At 38.0% G+C, this 17,785-nt stretch overlaps 1 protein-coding gene across 2 annotated transcripts in view; it reads left to right on the top strand.

Annotated features, from left to right (window-relative positions):
* The window catches only part of SLC11A2 (solute carrier family 11 member 2), a 66,650-nt gene that overhangs the window by 33,295 nt on the left and 15,570 nt on the right, over positions 1-17,785 (top strand). For both annotated transcript variants that reach the window (XM_075199322.1, XM_075199323.1), the window contains exons 10-16: positions 500-658; positions 2,208-2,297; positions 3,320-3,439; positions 4,250-4,399; positions 6,789-6,862; positions 7,806-7,959; positions 12,100-12,153. In XM_075199322.1, the coding sequence (XP_075055423.1) occupies positions 500-658; positions 2,208-2,297; positions 3,320-3,439; positions 4,250-4,399; positions 6,789-6,862; positions 7,806-7,959; positions 12,100-12,153 (801 nt within the window). The remainder of the gene's footprint in view (positions 1-499; positions 659-2,207; positions 2,298-3,319; positions 3,440-4,249; positions 4,400-6,788; positions 6,863-7,805; positions 7,960-12,099; positions 12,154-17,785) is intronic.

A 17,785-nucleotide genomic window follows, 5' to 3' on the forward strand; every position in this document is an offset into this window, starting at 1 on the left:
ACCCCCACCAGCAGCTACATTACATCTTCTTCATTACATAAATCTCCCCCACCAGCTTCCAAATTAAATTAATAGCCCCATTATATAACCTTAATAGCACCCACTACATTACATTAATTGCCCCTACCAGCACCCAAATTACATTAAAACTTCCCACACATTACTTTAATACCTCCTTTCCCCCCCCCCCCCCCCACACATAACATTAATACCACCCACACACATTACATTATAGGCCCATAAGTCAAGGGACTGGCGTGTGACCGACCGAACCATGTGCCTGTGGGCACTGCACACCCTGCAGCCATGATGCATACGCCTCTAATGTTATTAAATAATATGATTACAATATACTTTGTGATACACTTTAACTGGAACAATGAATCCTATATCAGCTTTGATCAATGAGTGAAGTCAAAGCAATGAAAGCTATCGGTTACATCACATGCATTCTACTTGCACTTGTATAATATGTACTATTGTGTTTTTCAATGTTCAGTCCAGGGATATAAATCGCGCCAACAAGAAAGAAGTGAGAGAAGCTAACAAATATTTCTTCATCGAGTCAAGTATAGCCTTGTTTGTGTCTTTCATCATCAATGTCTTTGTGGTGGCGGTGTTTGCCGAGGCCTTCTTTGCGAAGACCAATTCAGAAGTGGTGAGTCTTCCGTCAATTTATACAAAGCAAAAACATGAGTGTTTTGGGTTGTGCTTTACTACTAGTGTGAAGAAGATTTGGGGCTTGAACTGGTTAAGGACCTAGTTTTTGTAATACTGATATCCCTAATTGTCACATTAAGGTTTGAAATTTGAACCAGGAAGTGCTCCCAGCATCAGGTTGTTGGAGAACTAGAAAGGTGAAGTTACTATAACCTATATAATCGTAGATTATATTGGTAATGTCAGCATAATTTATATCCATTATACATATACTGTATGCACACATGTAAGCCGACTTAAACGAGTTAGCTTGCAATGCAACACACTTTCGTGGCATTATGTCAGTAGCTCATCAGAGCTAGTTTGTTGAATGACAGGTGGACATCATGATGCACACCATATCGGGGAGGCTCCTACCCCTTTCTGCAGGTGCCATGAACCTAATACGTTGTGTGTCACAAGCATTCTGTTTGTTCGGGAAGTAGAGGAATCCTTTAGTGCGAGCTAGAGCATCACTGCTGCTAAGTAAAATTTTAAGAGAGTGGATTCCATCTTTTAAATTTGCTTACACAGGTATAAGGACTTTTATTATTGCAACAATGTTATTATGCGCTATGAGTTTAGCAAAGTTTAATACGTAAAAAAATAACTCCAGTCAGAACAAAAATTCACAATATAGTTTTTTTGTAATATAAAGTGTGTATTTTTTTTTCCCCCCAAAAAAGACCCTCAGAAATACTGTAATTCTATAGTCAAGAAGCGCTCCTCACAGCCTGTAGCGTATATGTACATTTAAACTGAGCAGCAGGCAGCTTGATTCTCATCACATAGGAAGCAGATGGTGAAAGAACACTATTCTCAGAAGATAAGGCTTTATGTCAGTGTAGGGATGGCTCTGCAGGGTGGGAGTGTGGAGAATAGTTACCTTTGCATGTGACCTTCAATAGATCTGCCTGTGAGTTATTATACTAGGAAAGGCCTGGCCAAACTGTGGCTCTCTGGATGTCATGAAACTACAAGCCCCAGCATGCTTTGGCAGTAGATAGCTAGATGATTATTGGCAGGGCATGCTGGTACTTGTAGTTTCACAACACCTGAATAGCCACAGATTGGCCAGGCCTGCACTAGGTAAAGCTTCTATGAGGTTTTTTTGCAATTTTATAAGAGTGATGATTAAAAAGTGAAATAAAGTGTGCAGGATTTCTGACAATAGATACATTACAGATAAGCCCCCTCTCATGTAGTCTCCTGTACATCTACATTATACCGCTACTTAATCATACACTCTTGAATGCTACAGTATCTTGGCGCCTCCTCTCGTTTTTATCTTTTTTTTTAACCGGTATTGTTGCAACTTTTTTATTGTTGATTTTCACTTTTGGCTTCTCACTTTTTAGTTCTCCTTTGATGTGACTGAGAATTTAGCTTAGGATATAAATCTGAAGTCAACTGGTTTTGAGTGAATCCATTTGCATTTATAAACTGTCTACGTAACTAAACATGCACTTATATAAGATAATGTTCTTGGTTTTCCTTTCTTCGTCTAGCTTAATGAGTGTCTTAATAAGACGAGTAGTGGACAAAGTAATTTGTTTCCCAACAACAATGAAACTTTGAAAGTGGATATTTACAAAGGGGTGAGTGTTACTTTAAATGTGCATGATATAGAAACATTTCTTATTGTAAAAATGACCTTGATCTACAGATGGAGCACAGTTGGTTTAGACAAATGAGATGATTGAGTATCTGTAACATGAGACTGCCCTACACTCTAATAATACAGCATAAATGGGAGTGTCACCCACACATGTAGTCACTTGATCCATGCTTGGTTAAACAAATTGTGCTCCATCTGAATAAAGTGTGTTGGAGCATACACAACCATTCAACAACACAGGATTCTGATTGGATACGGGTTATCACATGATATTACACAGAATAGTTTAAAAATACTGTGCATAGCTCAAACCTTTCTCAGGCATTGAGACTGCTAATTTGTAAAGAGGTGTCAATGCTCTGGGAGGGGGGCATAAAAATGATAAGCACAACAGGCAGGGGCAGAACGCAGCATTGCCAGGACCCATGAAGAAGTTGGGGGAGGACTTGGTGATCTAGTTGTAGCCTCCTGGGCCACTGCTCTCACTAGAGCACTTCTGATTCTGCACACACGCAGTAAAACCCCAACTGGAGCTTCATGGCACATGCATGAGACACAGTGTGGGCCTCGGGATGGTGACACGACATTGCCAGACCCCCCACTCGCCTCCAGATGGTGATCCAGTATTGCCAGACCCCCCACTCACCGCGGGTCCCTGTAGTGGGGCACCCCCTGCACTGGTGTTTGCTCCATGCTTTGTGGAGTTCATTCTTTGTATTCCTCCTGAATAATAATGTAAATATTATGAGATACATTTTTGGAGTACAATTATAGATTTTTTATTTCAGGATTATTCTGTTCATCGTCATTATTATCAATACATTGTATAATGCAGACACATAATCATTCAGTGTGGCTTTCATAAGTCGCAAAATAAGTTATTCACAGTTAAACATTTGACTTGAACGTCAACTCAACCATCACGTCACCCTCCTCTCAGTTACACCATTGTCAATGTTTCTGTGTTCTAATACTATTGAGCCGTTGTGTTCTGTGTTCCAGGGAGTGGTTCTAGGATGCTATTTTGGACCTGCTGCTCTCTATATCTGGGCTGTAGGGATTCTAGCTGCTGGTCAGAGTTCAACAATGACTGGCACTTACTCTGGCCAGTTTGTCATGGAGGTAAGTTTTTAATATTCCTGTCACATTCAATTTACTGAACACATGACCTTGACATGTAATTTACTCTTTCTGGTTTGTAAATTATGAGCCAGATTCATTAATTAACGTAATTAATGTTGTGTGCTGTATTTTGCTTTAAATTGCCCTGCGCGTACTCCGAAATGGACTTTACGCCAGTAAACGCGAAGGCATGCAATTCAAGTTCGAACGCAAATGACACTTCAGACAGCCTACGATTTGAATGGCGGAACAGCGGAGGGAAGGGGCGTATGTACAGTAAGGGCGTGCCGAGGCTGAGCGCACACATATTCCTCCAAAACAAGCAGAAATAGATATTCTCAAGATGTATTATCAATGCTGTTCTCCAGATACAGAAATAATTATGTATTCTTGTGATCCATACATCATGAAATATTAAACTTAACCCCCTCTATCCCTGCAGTTCGGTGGAAACCAGGCGCCTCTCTGCACTACTACAACTCTCCTCTGTGCGGCGCTGAGCTCAGCAAGCTGCAGTCTGAGCTACAGTTTAATGAACAAAAATAAATGGATTACATGTGTTGTTTATAGACAAATAATACACAAGTCAAAAACCTGAAATGGAAAATTCTAAAATGAGTTCCTGGTTCAATTATTTAGAATGATTATAGTCTTATAATGTGACACCTAATGAACTGCTATACGTTTAATACAATAACAAAAAATTCAGTAGGTGACTTAATGAGTAGGCAATTTAACAATGATTTATTATATGTAGTAACTCATACTTTTTTATTGTTCTTTTTACGTATTTACATTTTTATTTGATAGGGTTTCCTTAACTTGAAGTGGTCCCGATTTGCCCGTGTGATCCTCACTCGATCTATTGCTATTACTCCCACATTGCTGGTGGCTATTTTCCAAGATGTTGAGCACCTTACAGGGATGAACGACTTCCTCAATGTTCTTCAGAGTCTGCAGGTGAGATGAGGACTGGTGCTTGGTCTGTGTTAGCTTACAGCTAGTAAAGGCTTCTATAATAGTGTCTCAGATTAAATATGCACTACGGATTCACAATGATATTTGTATTGAAGGATTAGTACAGCTACAATTTACACCTTCTGCACCCGCTTTCTAGCTGCACAACAAATCATGTGGCAGTAGCTCATAGTGATTGTTACCTTGTCCTGTACGTCATTAAATCTGGTGGTCTGTGTAAGTCTTCATTGAGTCTCTGCAAGGTAGAAAGTATACGTACGCTGTGTAGAGGTCACTATACACTTATGTGTCATAAAATTAATTAACATTTTGGGGGGTATTCAATTGTTAGCGAGATCCCCGGAAAACGAGCGCTTTAAAAATATTAGCGTTAATACGGTAATTACTCGCTAAATTTCATGTCGCAGCCTCTGAGCTGCGAGATGAAATTCAGCGAGTAAACTACCGTATTAATGGTATTTACGCGCATATTACCGTATTAACGCCAATATATTTTGAGCGCTCGTTTTTCCAGGGATCTCGCTAACAATTGAATATCCCCCTATGTATTTCTGGCTTTATACTGTATTTCTGAATATCATATTTGCACTTTGAAATATATAAATGTTAATGTTTACAAATGATGACTATAAAGTATTTTATTAAAGGGATGAATAAGTAGGAAGAGACTTAACAGGCCAGTTGTTCTAGGTCACATTTGAGATGGAGTGTTAGTGCTGTTGTCAGCATAGCAGAGGGTGAGACAATAGTTGTGATCAGTAGTAGATTACATTAGCAGTAGCATTAGTTATGTGGCATATTTATAATTATTATTATTATTATTACCTTATATAAGAAAATAAAATCGATAAAAAATAATACGACTCATTAGGATAATCCGTAACAGAGCTTTGGATGAAGTAACCTATTTTGGTTATAAAAAAAAGGGCAAAGGTAGAGAAAGGAGGAGGAAGGGAGAATGCGTAGCTAGACCATCAAAGCAATAGAAAGGGTATCGGAGAAAAAGTCAGAAGGACCAGAAATTTAGAAGAAGCATGTTTATATTTCATTGCATTTTTTTAACCCTTTATTTTGATTATTTACGTAATCTGTATTAATAAATTTTGAAAGAATGAATAACAGACAACAATATGTACAAATTCTGACATTTTAAGAAAATTGTGTGTTGCGGGGAGAATGCCATCACACTCAATGACAAATTAACAAACGGCAGCGTCAATGGATGTTTTCTAAGCTTCCATAATTGTATAGCAAAAATTGTAACACTATTCTCCGTTATATTCAGTAATTGGCAGTACGTTATTTACTTTATAACCACTTTTCCAATAGGCAGAAAGGCCGAAATCTAACTAGAGGCTGTAGTCCATTTGATACTTGGTAATTATATGGGCACCATGAATTTGGCCAAGAGTTAATAATCTTTGATTTGACGCAACAGTTCAAGTAGTTCCATTGGCACCTGGAACTCCTAATGTGATCTTCAGGGTGAAATCAAAACGATGCTTGAAGTGGAAGCAATGCTGCCCTGTTACATTGGTGCCCATGTACTTAACAAGTATGATCCATTTGGCTGCTAAAAGCAGATACATAGCCTATAATTTTCCTAGACTTACCTCCCAGTTCTTCCAAGTGGGCAATTGAGAACACACTGTTTAAAAAGTGCAGTTTATATTGTAAAACATTTATTTTGTTCAAAACAATGTTACCTTTTGATATGATAAATCTTTGTAACATAGGTTAGAAAGTTATTTGAACCTTGTAATTATACTGTGTTTAGGTAGATTGACTTTCGTAGACAATTTGCAAATTAAAAATTGTCTGACTTTTCCAGTGTGTCATGAAATAACCAGACAAGAATGTGCATTGTGTCTACATTTTCCATTCCCATGGGATGAGATCAGTAAAGTACATGACTTGGAATATGTTGGCACTATTATAAATGTATGATAATAATTAGTATATTGGAGGTTAGGCAAATCTAGTTTTACTGTGTATATGTAATAGTCACGTCCTTTGCTGAGGATAATAGTGTTTTGTCATTGTTATCAGAATGACACAATTCACTGTGAATTGTGTTTTATGATAACTTGAAATAAATGTTATGTTACTGTTTAATGTGGTCAGCAGTGCATAACTTTACCTTGAGGCTCTGATTGTCTAGGGATTCTTGTCACCAACACTTGGTTTTGCACAATTTTAATCACCTAACTTATTTTATGCAACCGTTAGCAGATCAGTTTCAGCTTTAGAAAAAATGTGCCATCCTCCATTCCCTGTCCCACACCAAATATAATGACTGCACCAATTGTCCTTTTGTTGTGCATTTATCTATATCTGTGGGATTGATATAATTTTCCTCTTCCTATTGTAGCTTCCCTTTGCTCTGATTCCAGTGCTGACATTTACCAGTCTACGGACTGTAATGAACGACTTTGCAAATGGGCTGTAAGTATAAAAATAGTTCTTAAGTAGACACTCGCTATATTACATAAGGGGTGGGGTACGGCATATCGATGCCGAGTACCCCAACAAGACTTACCCCAATATGAGGACTCCTGTCCTGATTCTTCTGTGACACATCAGTGTTAAAATATTGTAATAAACAGAACAATGATTTTGGACAGATATGAATACATTTGAAAGACAAGTCAAAGTTTGTCTTAATGTTTTATTTTTCATTGGAAATATAGCTAATTCATTATCTATTAACATCTTTTTTTTAAAGATTTTATTATTGCAAGGGTCAACAGAAAGTAACATTTTGTACAGCAATGTATTATAAACAACTGAAGAATACACATGCATTAAAACATACAGGGGCATATTCAATTGTTGGCGTTACAGCCAAAATTACCGTGCACCGCGCACTATTATGTCATTACGGTAATAGTGCGCGTAAATACCGTTATTAAGGTTCTTTTCTTGCCGGATTTCAGCTTGTGGCTCAGGGAGCTGCGAGCTGAAATCCGGCTAGTATTACCGTAATAACGGTAATAGTTTATCCGCGGCGGAAACCGCCAACAATTGAATATGCCCCACAGCGTCTTCCTAGAAAAGAATATGAATATGAGTAAGGGTGTTGACCCAGTTTTTCAGTAAGGTAAGCGGCAACTTTAGAGAGGAAAGTAAGGAGGGGGGCGGCGTGTCGGACCGCTTGAGAATAATCTATTAACATCTTTAACTTTTCCTATAACATGCATCAATACCTGGTGACACAGAAATGTGTCCTACCACACTGGGTGGGGGTCCCAGAAATCATACAGTTGGTATTGCTACGCCTGTCTTGGAAGTATTGCTAGCACATGAAGTTACAACGTATTTTCCTTATTAAAAGAAGGTATAATTAATGAAGTATGTTTTCTCATAACATTTATATTTATTTTAACAGAGGGTGGAAGATAGCTGGTGGTGTCCTCATACTTATCGTGTGCTGCATAAATATATACTTTGTGGTGGTATACGTGTCTTCCCTGGGCCACGTGGCGTTTTATGTGGGAGCAGCCATCTTGTCCATTGCTTATTTATGCTTTGTAGCATATTTGGTAAGTGTATCTAGTTTATTTAAATGTATGTCAGCATTTACACAAGTGCGTCATGTAGAGCCTGATTCATCATTGCACGTATCTGACAATTTTGAGCGCATCGTACACAAAATCACTCTGCGCATGCCCAGAACCCGAGAGATGCGTCTGTGAATGCAGCCTTGTCCGCTGAGTCTGCCAATGCAGAGGACACTTACTACAGCCTACGATTTCGGAGTGAACAGGGCGGGGAAGGGGCGTTTTGCCGTAGCCAATGTACAGTAGGGATGTGCCAAACTCAAGCGCACGCAGCCACGTCTGAATCCAGCTCTGAGTGTCTCAAAGTTAGTTGCTTGTCTGCTGTATCTCTTGCTCCAGCTACAGGGCTAGTCTAAGTCCTGATCAGTAGTGATGACAGTCTCGTATGCATGCTATAACATGTGTTTGCAATCACGTGCAACTGTAAAAATTTATTTTATGCTCAGTAGACATTTTAACTCTTATCATTAATGTCTATATTACCAAGAGGTGACATTAATTAAAAAAATTTCCCCTTTTGCAATTTTATGATCCACATAGGTATTTAATGTATCCTGCAGCATCTTGTGTAGTAGTGCACAGCAGACCTGTCCCTGATTTCAGAAGCACACGTATCTAGAGATCTGTGCGTAGATGAATTTGGGAGTACGCAGAGCGTAAATACGTGCGTATAATAGTAAACACATGTTGCGCTCAGAATGAGCCTTGATGAATCAGGCCTATAATGGTTAAGAAAGGATGACTGCAATAGAACACTTTTTCAAGCTGCATACTGGTGCATTAGAGTACGTTCTCTTCTTTGCAACCTGACGCCATCCAAACCTTGTCGTGGGCAGAAGTAATGTTTGTATAAAAACACACACAAAAGAACATTAGACAAGGTGTGCAGGGGGCTTGCTAAAATTGTTAAACTTTATATGACCCAAAATACTATTTATTTATTTAGTTTAAATTAATTTATTCTTTAAATAATGAAAAATACTCCACATCAATCAGTTCTTTGTTTCCTTTCGTCTTGTAAATGTACTACTAATGTGATTGGCTGCTAGGGGTTATCGCACATTTATGTATTCACTAGTTTTCATAAATGTTTATCATTGTGTAAAAGCTAAGATACCTTCTACACCATCATGTTAGCCTTAGCTACTAAGCTCTGGATTTAATGGTTTCTCCACCTAAAAATAAAAAATAGCTTAGTATTGTCTGCGGCACTTACCCACCATCTTGTGAACTGTTGCAGCCCTCTAGGGGGCAGTCTAACAGTGCAGCGCCGCTATGTCTAACAACATGTCCCACAAAGATTGAACTTGTATTTCATATCCTGCTCATGCTAAACTTGGCTTAGGCCAGGTATGCTCTGTCATTGTGCTTTCATCAAAAAACACAAGTGCAGACTACATTTGTTAGACTGCTGATAGGATAATTTGATATGCCAATAGATCTTTTTCCATTCATTTCAACAGCCCGTTCATTTCAGTGGGGTTTCTAGTGTGTAGAAACTCCATTTAAATGAATGAGTTATTGAAGCTCCGTTTGTAAATAAATAATTTTGAACAACTGGCCATCGTGGCCTGTTTCTCAGCTAGCTCCAGTGTTAGACCGCTGGCTTCCCACGTGAGGAGATGGACAATGAGTGAAAGGTCCCCCTTCAAGAGTCGAAACCAGGCTTTAGGCAAAAGAAAACAGTGTTGTCCCATCCCCCAACCCTGGTTCTAAGACCCCTCCCTGCCTTTTACACAAATATAGTATAAAAAAAGTTAATAGAACACTGACACACATTTGTAAAAAAAATAACGTTTAATTCAGTAAAACACTCTGATACACTAATTTGTCCACCACTTTATTAAAAAACAAACAAATGAATGTTTTTGTTCTGCCGTAATCTGATTTGGAATTTTTGCAAATATTAACCCTAAGGGAAATCCAAGCCATTATTTGTAATTGTTTGGGAAATGTCCTTAATTTGTAATCCAAAGGGAATTTAAAACATGCTTTATTTTAATCCAGAGGGAAATGTTTTAATCAAATGGAAACAATTTGTAATCCAATGGGACATGCCCTTAATTTGTAAACAGAAATTCAAGACAGATCTGGTTTTAATCCAAAAGATAATTCAAGTGAAAAATAAAAAACACAAAGTATTCTACAAACTACTCTTCTCAAAGCCCTGCAGCGAGCCCAGGGAGGGATGGATCATATGAAGACGATGGATCATATGAGTATTAAAAAGTCTATAGAGATAACTCTTGAATTGGAGTCCACTAGCGATGATATATAACAATCCAAGATGTCTCAATATGTTCACAGTTTCAAATTGTATAACCTCGGGAAAAATGGAAAGGGGGGACAGGTAGTGATCAGCAGGTGTACAATTTGTTAGGAAAATAAATAAAAATGAATATTATCATGAGGTAAAACATGAAGCAGAAGTGATGGAACCGTCCCACAGCAGGGCAAATGACGGGAATAGACAATATTGAATAACAAAAAAGAAATTAAAATTTAATAATCAATAAAACAACTTGGCCATGCCGACCAAAGGCTACAGACATATACATATAAATGACTCAAAACTAAGGAGTAAGTGCAAATCATTAACCGAGGAACTTGCGCTAAAAGATGGAGATGCATGCGTGAGAAAATGTCCTAGACACAGGAATTGGTCCAGTGGCAAGTGTCCTCTTTCGGAATAGAAAACCAGACCAAACGGAGTAGTCGCAGTATACAATATCGTTGCAGGGGAAAGTCCGCGGCCAGACTGCATGTCACAGTGGAACGCAAAGCGCTCCACTTCCTATGTACGAATGCTGGTAAGAGTCAAAAACAGTGTCCCAACGCGTTTCATCTCAACGGAGACTTCCTCAAGGACACAAACACTAGTATAAATGTAAATTCAGTGGGTGCATGTCGTGTGGTACCTCCCTTCTCCCCCTGCACCCCTGGGGCCTTCAAATCAACTCCCGAGCTCTTTTGCATACTCAGAAGAGCCTCTCTCTCTTTTCATAGAATAATGGGAGGGGGGGGGGATTTTTAGATTAATTTAAACTCGTGTTAAAAAATGGAAGTCAGATGCAGCGTTTGCATACCAGTGGATGCCCAGTTTTGGGCTGCATTATCAAAGTCAAATGTAAAGGGGCCGGGGATGGCAGATACAAATTGAAACTTTGTGGGGACATCACAAGCATAGACATAGCATTATTGGAAACAAGACTTGTCCACTTGGAAGCAGCCACTGGACACAGCAATCATGAGAAAGTCTGGTGAAAACCTAACATGAAAGATTCATTATATGATGATTTATATAACAGCTTGTTTATTCTGGTGACTGCAGAAAGCCTGAATTTTACTTGATAAGACTTCAGTCATCACACAAGATGCATGCCAGCCTGTGGTAAGAAAGGAGCAACGCTGCTCTGAGCTCATTAACCTTTATCAACTCAACGCGTTTAACAATTATTGAATGGAGCAGGCAGCATTCGGAAAACTACAAAGCTCCTGAGCGGAAGGAAGTAACATTGCGATTAGGCATAGGACCATTTTCAGACTCATTTTCAGCTTTGTACATACATGGCACATTTAAAGGGAACAGGAAGCGTCTGACAATGCTATACCAATGTTGGTTACTGATTCATGAAATTAGCATGACAACTAAGTTTAGGAGAAAGATCACTGGCTGCTGGGTTCGGAAGAACAGAATGTGGCTAATGGCAATTGTGACATTTATAGATTTGGCTATTACACTGAGGCAAGGAGAAGATGGATTCATGGACCGGTGGAATGCGTAGTATTAGCAGCGGAACCAAGAAATGAGTAATATTCACAATGAAACTTGAGCATTCTGGGCCAAAATGAACATTTTTGCATTGAGTTTCCTTTATGTCCTGTATAACTTCACAGAGCAGGATGAAGTGACTTAGGTCACCAGAGAACCATGTAGTATCTGAATACAGACCGTTGCAGTGCACAGTATCTTTGACTATTGTAGTACTTAGAGCACAAGGTCTGAGCCACCTATCTGGTGCATGTATGCAGTTGCTATGATAGTTGTAATGTTACATTCTGTAAATATTGGCAGGTCTATGTGTTATTCTCCTAACACTGCTATGTTTATTTTTCATGCAGACGTGGCAATGTTTGGTTGCTTTGGGCCTGACGTTCCTCGAATGCGGCCAGACGGTAAGCATCCATCAGATAATGCTTGCCGAAGATCAAGCTGATTCCTCCATTATTAACTAAGTGAATGAAGTCTATCTGGGCATGGCAAGTAGCCATCAGAGCCAGTGTGTTTCTATGGTTTACTGTGTGAACATACCAAAAATGTATGTGCAATTTGCACAGAGTGCGCGAATATATATATATTTTTTTTTGTATAAATCATGGCTGTATGTATTTCTTACTTGTATTCTATTACACATTTCATGGTTGTTATAGTTTGTAGTTTATGAATCAAAACAATATTGTGATGATTGTGTTTTTACAAGAATTCACCCATCCTTATTTACTAACCACCAATTATTTCTAATACTTTCCTTACATAAACACCACAGCAAATCTGTAGCATTATTTTCCCAGAATTTTTTTTCTTTCAGTCTTAGACAGAGCAATGAAAGTATAAACATATCCAATTAACACACAACATTCTAGTCTTCAGTCGAGAGGTTAAATCCAGATACATTTCTAATGAGTAAAGCATGTGTCCATGTGCACTGCTGTCACTGTTGATTCAATATGTTTCCTAGACAATTGCTTGAGAAACGATTTTGGTGTTTTATATAAAACATGAAATATTGTAGCATTTATTTTAAAATAATGGCTACATCAGTTACTGCAATTGTTTTGAACAGGTCTAGTAAGAGCTTCAATGTACACAATCTGGTAATATATTTACCCTTCTTTTCAGTTTAGTGGGGTTGTTCACACCCAACTTTTGTTATAACCTCCACCCTCATGCTCCCACATAGAAGTGCCCCAGCATTGTTACCGTTATCTATAATTGATAACTCTCTGCTCTGTCCTTTGAGCTGTTGTGAATCCAGGAAAATGTACCGGAGAGCTGGACAAGGGAGGAGACCAAAGCTGCCGTGGATAATGACTGTGGCACTTTTCTGGTCATGTGCTTCAGACATCCATTCAGGTGCTACATTTGAACCCCCTCCGTGTCCAGGGTTCCAGCTGTAAAACCTGGATTCTTCCCTAGCTTGAAACCCGTTCACACTGGTGGCGATTATCAGTTGACAGTGGTAATTTTGGATGACCCTTTTAAGATGGCTTTGGTTAGAAGTACTGCTGATGCTTAGTAATAAAAAAACAAATACATATCATAATTTCACAGAGTATTTTACAGTACTGAAATTCCTTAACAACATGTAGTTAATGTTATTGCTATTATTTGACAATAGTTAAGGTTTAAAGGTGTCATTAGCAATTATGTTACCCACTTTGTTGGTCATGTTTATCCATTTGGACATTACGATAACCTAATTATCTGTGTCTCAAATCCATTATATGACTGTAATGTCAAAAAAGAACAAAATGTTATACCAAAATATAAACCGGCAGCTCCTGGTCTACAGACAATGACCTATGAACAACACTAACTAAATCTATGTTAATATCAGATAGAAACCCAACACGTAGGGTGTAAATATATTTATGTTTAAAGCCAACTTAATGTAAAGAGAGCTATATATAATGTTAGTAAATTAGCAGACCACAATTAATATATAATCATGGAATACAGTATGTAAAGATGTATGGGGATGTAGTTTCCTTTACCTGTGTTTCTGATACTACTGTCAGTGTGTCTGTTTCTGTGGAGGAAAGTATTATTATATTTATTTACACCACAGTCCTAATATACCCAATGCCAGATGTTGTTATATTTAAGCACAATTGATGAGTTTAGTAAATTTTGATCCACTTTTTCAAAGGTGAAAAGATCATTTAATTTGATCTGCCATGCAAAGAAATAATGGCCAGAATTACTGTATTAGTGGTATTTATACACAAACACATGGTGCATGTTTAAATAATTGGTTTATGCATCATTATCATGTCTGAAGAATAATATATTTTAAAAATGTTTGTTTACAGTTTTTCACATTACAAGCAACAAAGAGACAATTTTATAACAGTCTAATACAGAATAAAAAAAAAGCCTTAACTACTGTTAATCGTTATCCGTTTCATTTAAACATGTCATGTGCAATGTAAGAAGAGGGTCTATGTCACTATTTCATGCAATAGGGGGATTCCAAATAGATTTTGGTGCATGGTCATAAGTTAATGCCATTGTAAGTGAGAGTGGGGACGTTAACTTTCAGTATATCAAGAAATGTTACCAACAAAAGAGATTTTCTCAGTGGAGAGAATTCCTACAGACGCATATTTGAATATATATTCAGCAATGGTCTCTTTCTGTATATGAATAGATTGTATTGTCAGGTTTGAATTCACTATGCATTCCCACACCTCAAAGGCTGAGCCCTCAGTGGTCATCTAGATACATTTATGGGCATAATATAGTGTAGCATGTAAGAAAATGGGGTCTGTGAAGGCAGTGTCTTAAACTGAAAAATACTTGGGGTCATGGGATAAAGAGGTGGATAAAAGGGAATCTAAGGAATAAATTGTCTGAAATGATGACCGCTCTTGATGAGGTGTATAAATGTTCCTTCATCGCTTCCAAACTTTAGGCATTTAGGTTAGAGTTGCGGGTGCCCTTTTTGAACATTTGTATAAGATACGTTTATATGCTCTATTGTCAGTTAGATAATTAACTAGGGCAGTAGTTCCCAAACTGTGTGCCACGGTTCCCTGGGGTGCCTCGGCGATCTCACAGGGGTGCCGCGGCCAGGGACAGTGGTAAGCAAGGCGGGGGGCTACTTGGTAATTATTTTGGCTTAGGGGTGTCTTGAAAAAATTGAGACCCTAGGGGTGCCTCGAACTGACAAAGTTTGGGATCCACTGCACTGGGGCCTTCTCCAAAGTATTCAATATCCAGGTACCTATGCCATGTATGCTAGATGGAGGCAGAGGGGGTATGAAGCCTATTAGGAGATGACTGGGCCTTTTGTCAACAATATCTCTAAAGTGGAAAGGGCCAGCTCTGGACTACCAGTTTCCCATCCTGTATGTGCTGTATGACACAACTGAAGATATCTGGGAATGTGAGTGTCTAACAGCTCCTGAAATTATACCTAAGTGTTATAAAATAAAGGTCATGCAGTAACGTTACAGTTTATCAATTTCTAACTATTTATTGCCATATAGCAGTATTAGGGGAGATAGAAAATTACTGCAATCTGCAAGTACAAGTAGACCTAATTTGATTATTACTTTTTAAGGATGGATTGGGATAGAGATGTGTATGATGTCTCGAGGACCTCTATAACAAGCCTGATCTAGCATATATGCCACCTTGGAAGCATCTCCTATTAACCAGGAGTTAATATGCTTAAGCTCAGATGGCCGATGATATCTGTAAAAGTCTGGAACTGCTAACCCTACCTCATTCTTAGACTTTTGTAGAGTGGATATGGATTGCCCAACACCATTCCTCCTCCTCTGTATACATGATAAAGCAGGTAATTCAGGGTTTGACTATTCATCTGGGGGAATTCATTATGCTAAGGTTACTGGGGTTTATCAGGGGTAAACTTTGCCAATTATTACAAAAATGGTACAATATTCAATTTAATATACTCTTCCCAGCCTATTGTCACAGTGACTTGCAACTCCTGCAAAGACCTTGGCAATGGAGCAGATATATAGGAGTTTCGCCCATCACATAAATCTAGAGCCAAAACCAAGAGAGGTCATTACTTGCTATAAATAATTCCATTCAATTGAATTAAAGACCTTTGCGGCATCCAACGACAATATTAAGCGAGTTCCAACTAAATCATGAGAAATTTGCATACTGGTCGTCGGACATCAAAAAACATAGGAAGAAAGGGTGCTCATGGTGTAGTAATTAATGTACAATTAAGAAAACTATTGAGTGAAAGCAGCTTACATTTTTCAAATAAAGATAAAGCTTATCTGTCAAATGCTCAATAGATGTACTACAGGCAGGATCCTCAGTTCTCGCTTATAGGTACTTTATTATTTGTGAAGGTAATACACATCGAGAAGACAACTGCCCATATGTGAAATCTTTTAAAACAGCCACTTCTAACCACAAAGCTTAAACACAGTTGTCAAAGACAAAAAAAAGCAAACTCCCTTTTTTTTTTTCCACTTCTTCTTCTCTACTTTTTTGTATAGATAGACAGGCTAGCTATAAGTATTCTCTCTCTTTTTATATGATAGTTTGTTAATAGCGATTTTGTTTTTTTTTTGCTCACAGAACGGCTGGTGAGTTATATCTGTTTGATGAGTTGATAGTGGTAGTTGCGGGCTCCAGTATTTCTGTAATAGTTTGGTGAGTGTGTCTTAATTATTGAAGAATAGTATGCCATCAGGTCTGACGGGTTTATTGGAAGTGTTGTCTAAATGGATTGTTACTTTAAGAAAAATAACATATTGCTTCGTTTATATACATTATTGTGTTTGTGTTTGCGTTTGGAGGTATGAGAGAGTATCAAGAGGGATGCGTTAGCTACCAGTAGATTTGAATATAGATTTCTTTGTTTCCCTGATAGCAACACAATTAACATATTTGTGTTTTGGGAAAATATATATATGGAGTATTTATAGTATCTGATTAGTCAATTAGTGAAAGCTGTAGGGTAATAGCAGTGGAGTAATTAAGAGTAGGAAGTGATATATGATTGGTTCATATAATATCCTTTGTGTTTAAACCTGAGGGTTGTGAGGACAAATCGTATCCCTGATGAAGTTCAAGAGAACGAAAAATGTAAGGGTTTGTCCTTAAGATATTGGTATTTTTTGGAATCATTTTCTTTTATTGCCAGTGTGATATTTGTGGAACAGTAACACCTGCTGATCCGGACAGCTTCAAGTGTTCCTCCTTGGTAACAACATTACTGTGGACACAGATAAGCGCTGTTTTTATGCTATGTTTTGTAAGGGTCTTTACCCTTGTTCAAAATAAAAAATTGGCTGTTTTAAAAGATTTTACACATTGGCGCTTGTCTTCTCGATGTGTATCTCCTTCACAGATAATGAAGTGATTACAAGCGAGAGCTGAGGATCCTGACTGTAGTACATCTATCGAGCAATTGACAGATAAGCTTTATCTTTATTTGAAAAATGTAGGCTGCTTTCATTCAATAGTTTCATTGATTGTGCATTAATTACTACACCATTTGAGCCCCCTTTCTTCCTATGTTTTTTGATCCTAGATTATTCCATTTCGGGTGTGGATGTTTATGGGAAAGGAGCTGCTATTTGCCTTTAACCTTACTTCCCTACATATAAACTATAAAAATAAATTGTTTATGAATTTATTGTATGCAATTTGTAGTACTGGTCATCTGGTAGGATTGGTCATCAGAAGCCCAATACTTGTGAATGTAAATTTGCCAGAAATAAAACCTATTTGATCACAATGTATAATAGAATGAACAACAATGCTTAGTTTGATTTCTAGTACTTTGGACCTTGGAATGTGAATTGAGACTAGTCGACGATCTGCAGGATCTTTACCTGGCTAAAAGAGCCTGTGACATAGAAGATGGCAGGGAGTTTTACTCAAATGCTTTTATTAATCCGTTGAGCTAGTGAGGGGCTAAAACCTCTATTGGCAGTTATAGAGGATGTTGTAAATATTGCTTTGCAATCCTGGATAGATGTCCACCGCCCTTCTCAAAAATTCAAATAAATTTAGTTTTAAATGTGTAAA

The sequence above is a fragment of the Mixophyes fleayi genome, chromosome 2, assembly GCF_038048845.1.
Source record: "Mixophyes fleayi isolate aMixFle1 chromosome 2, aMixFle1.hap1, whole genome shotgun sequence".
NCBI lineage: Eukaryota > Metazoa > Chordata > Amphibia > Anura > Limnodynastidae > Mixophyes > Mixophyes fleayi.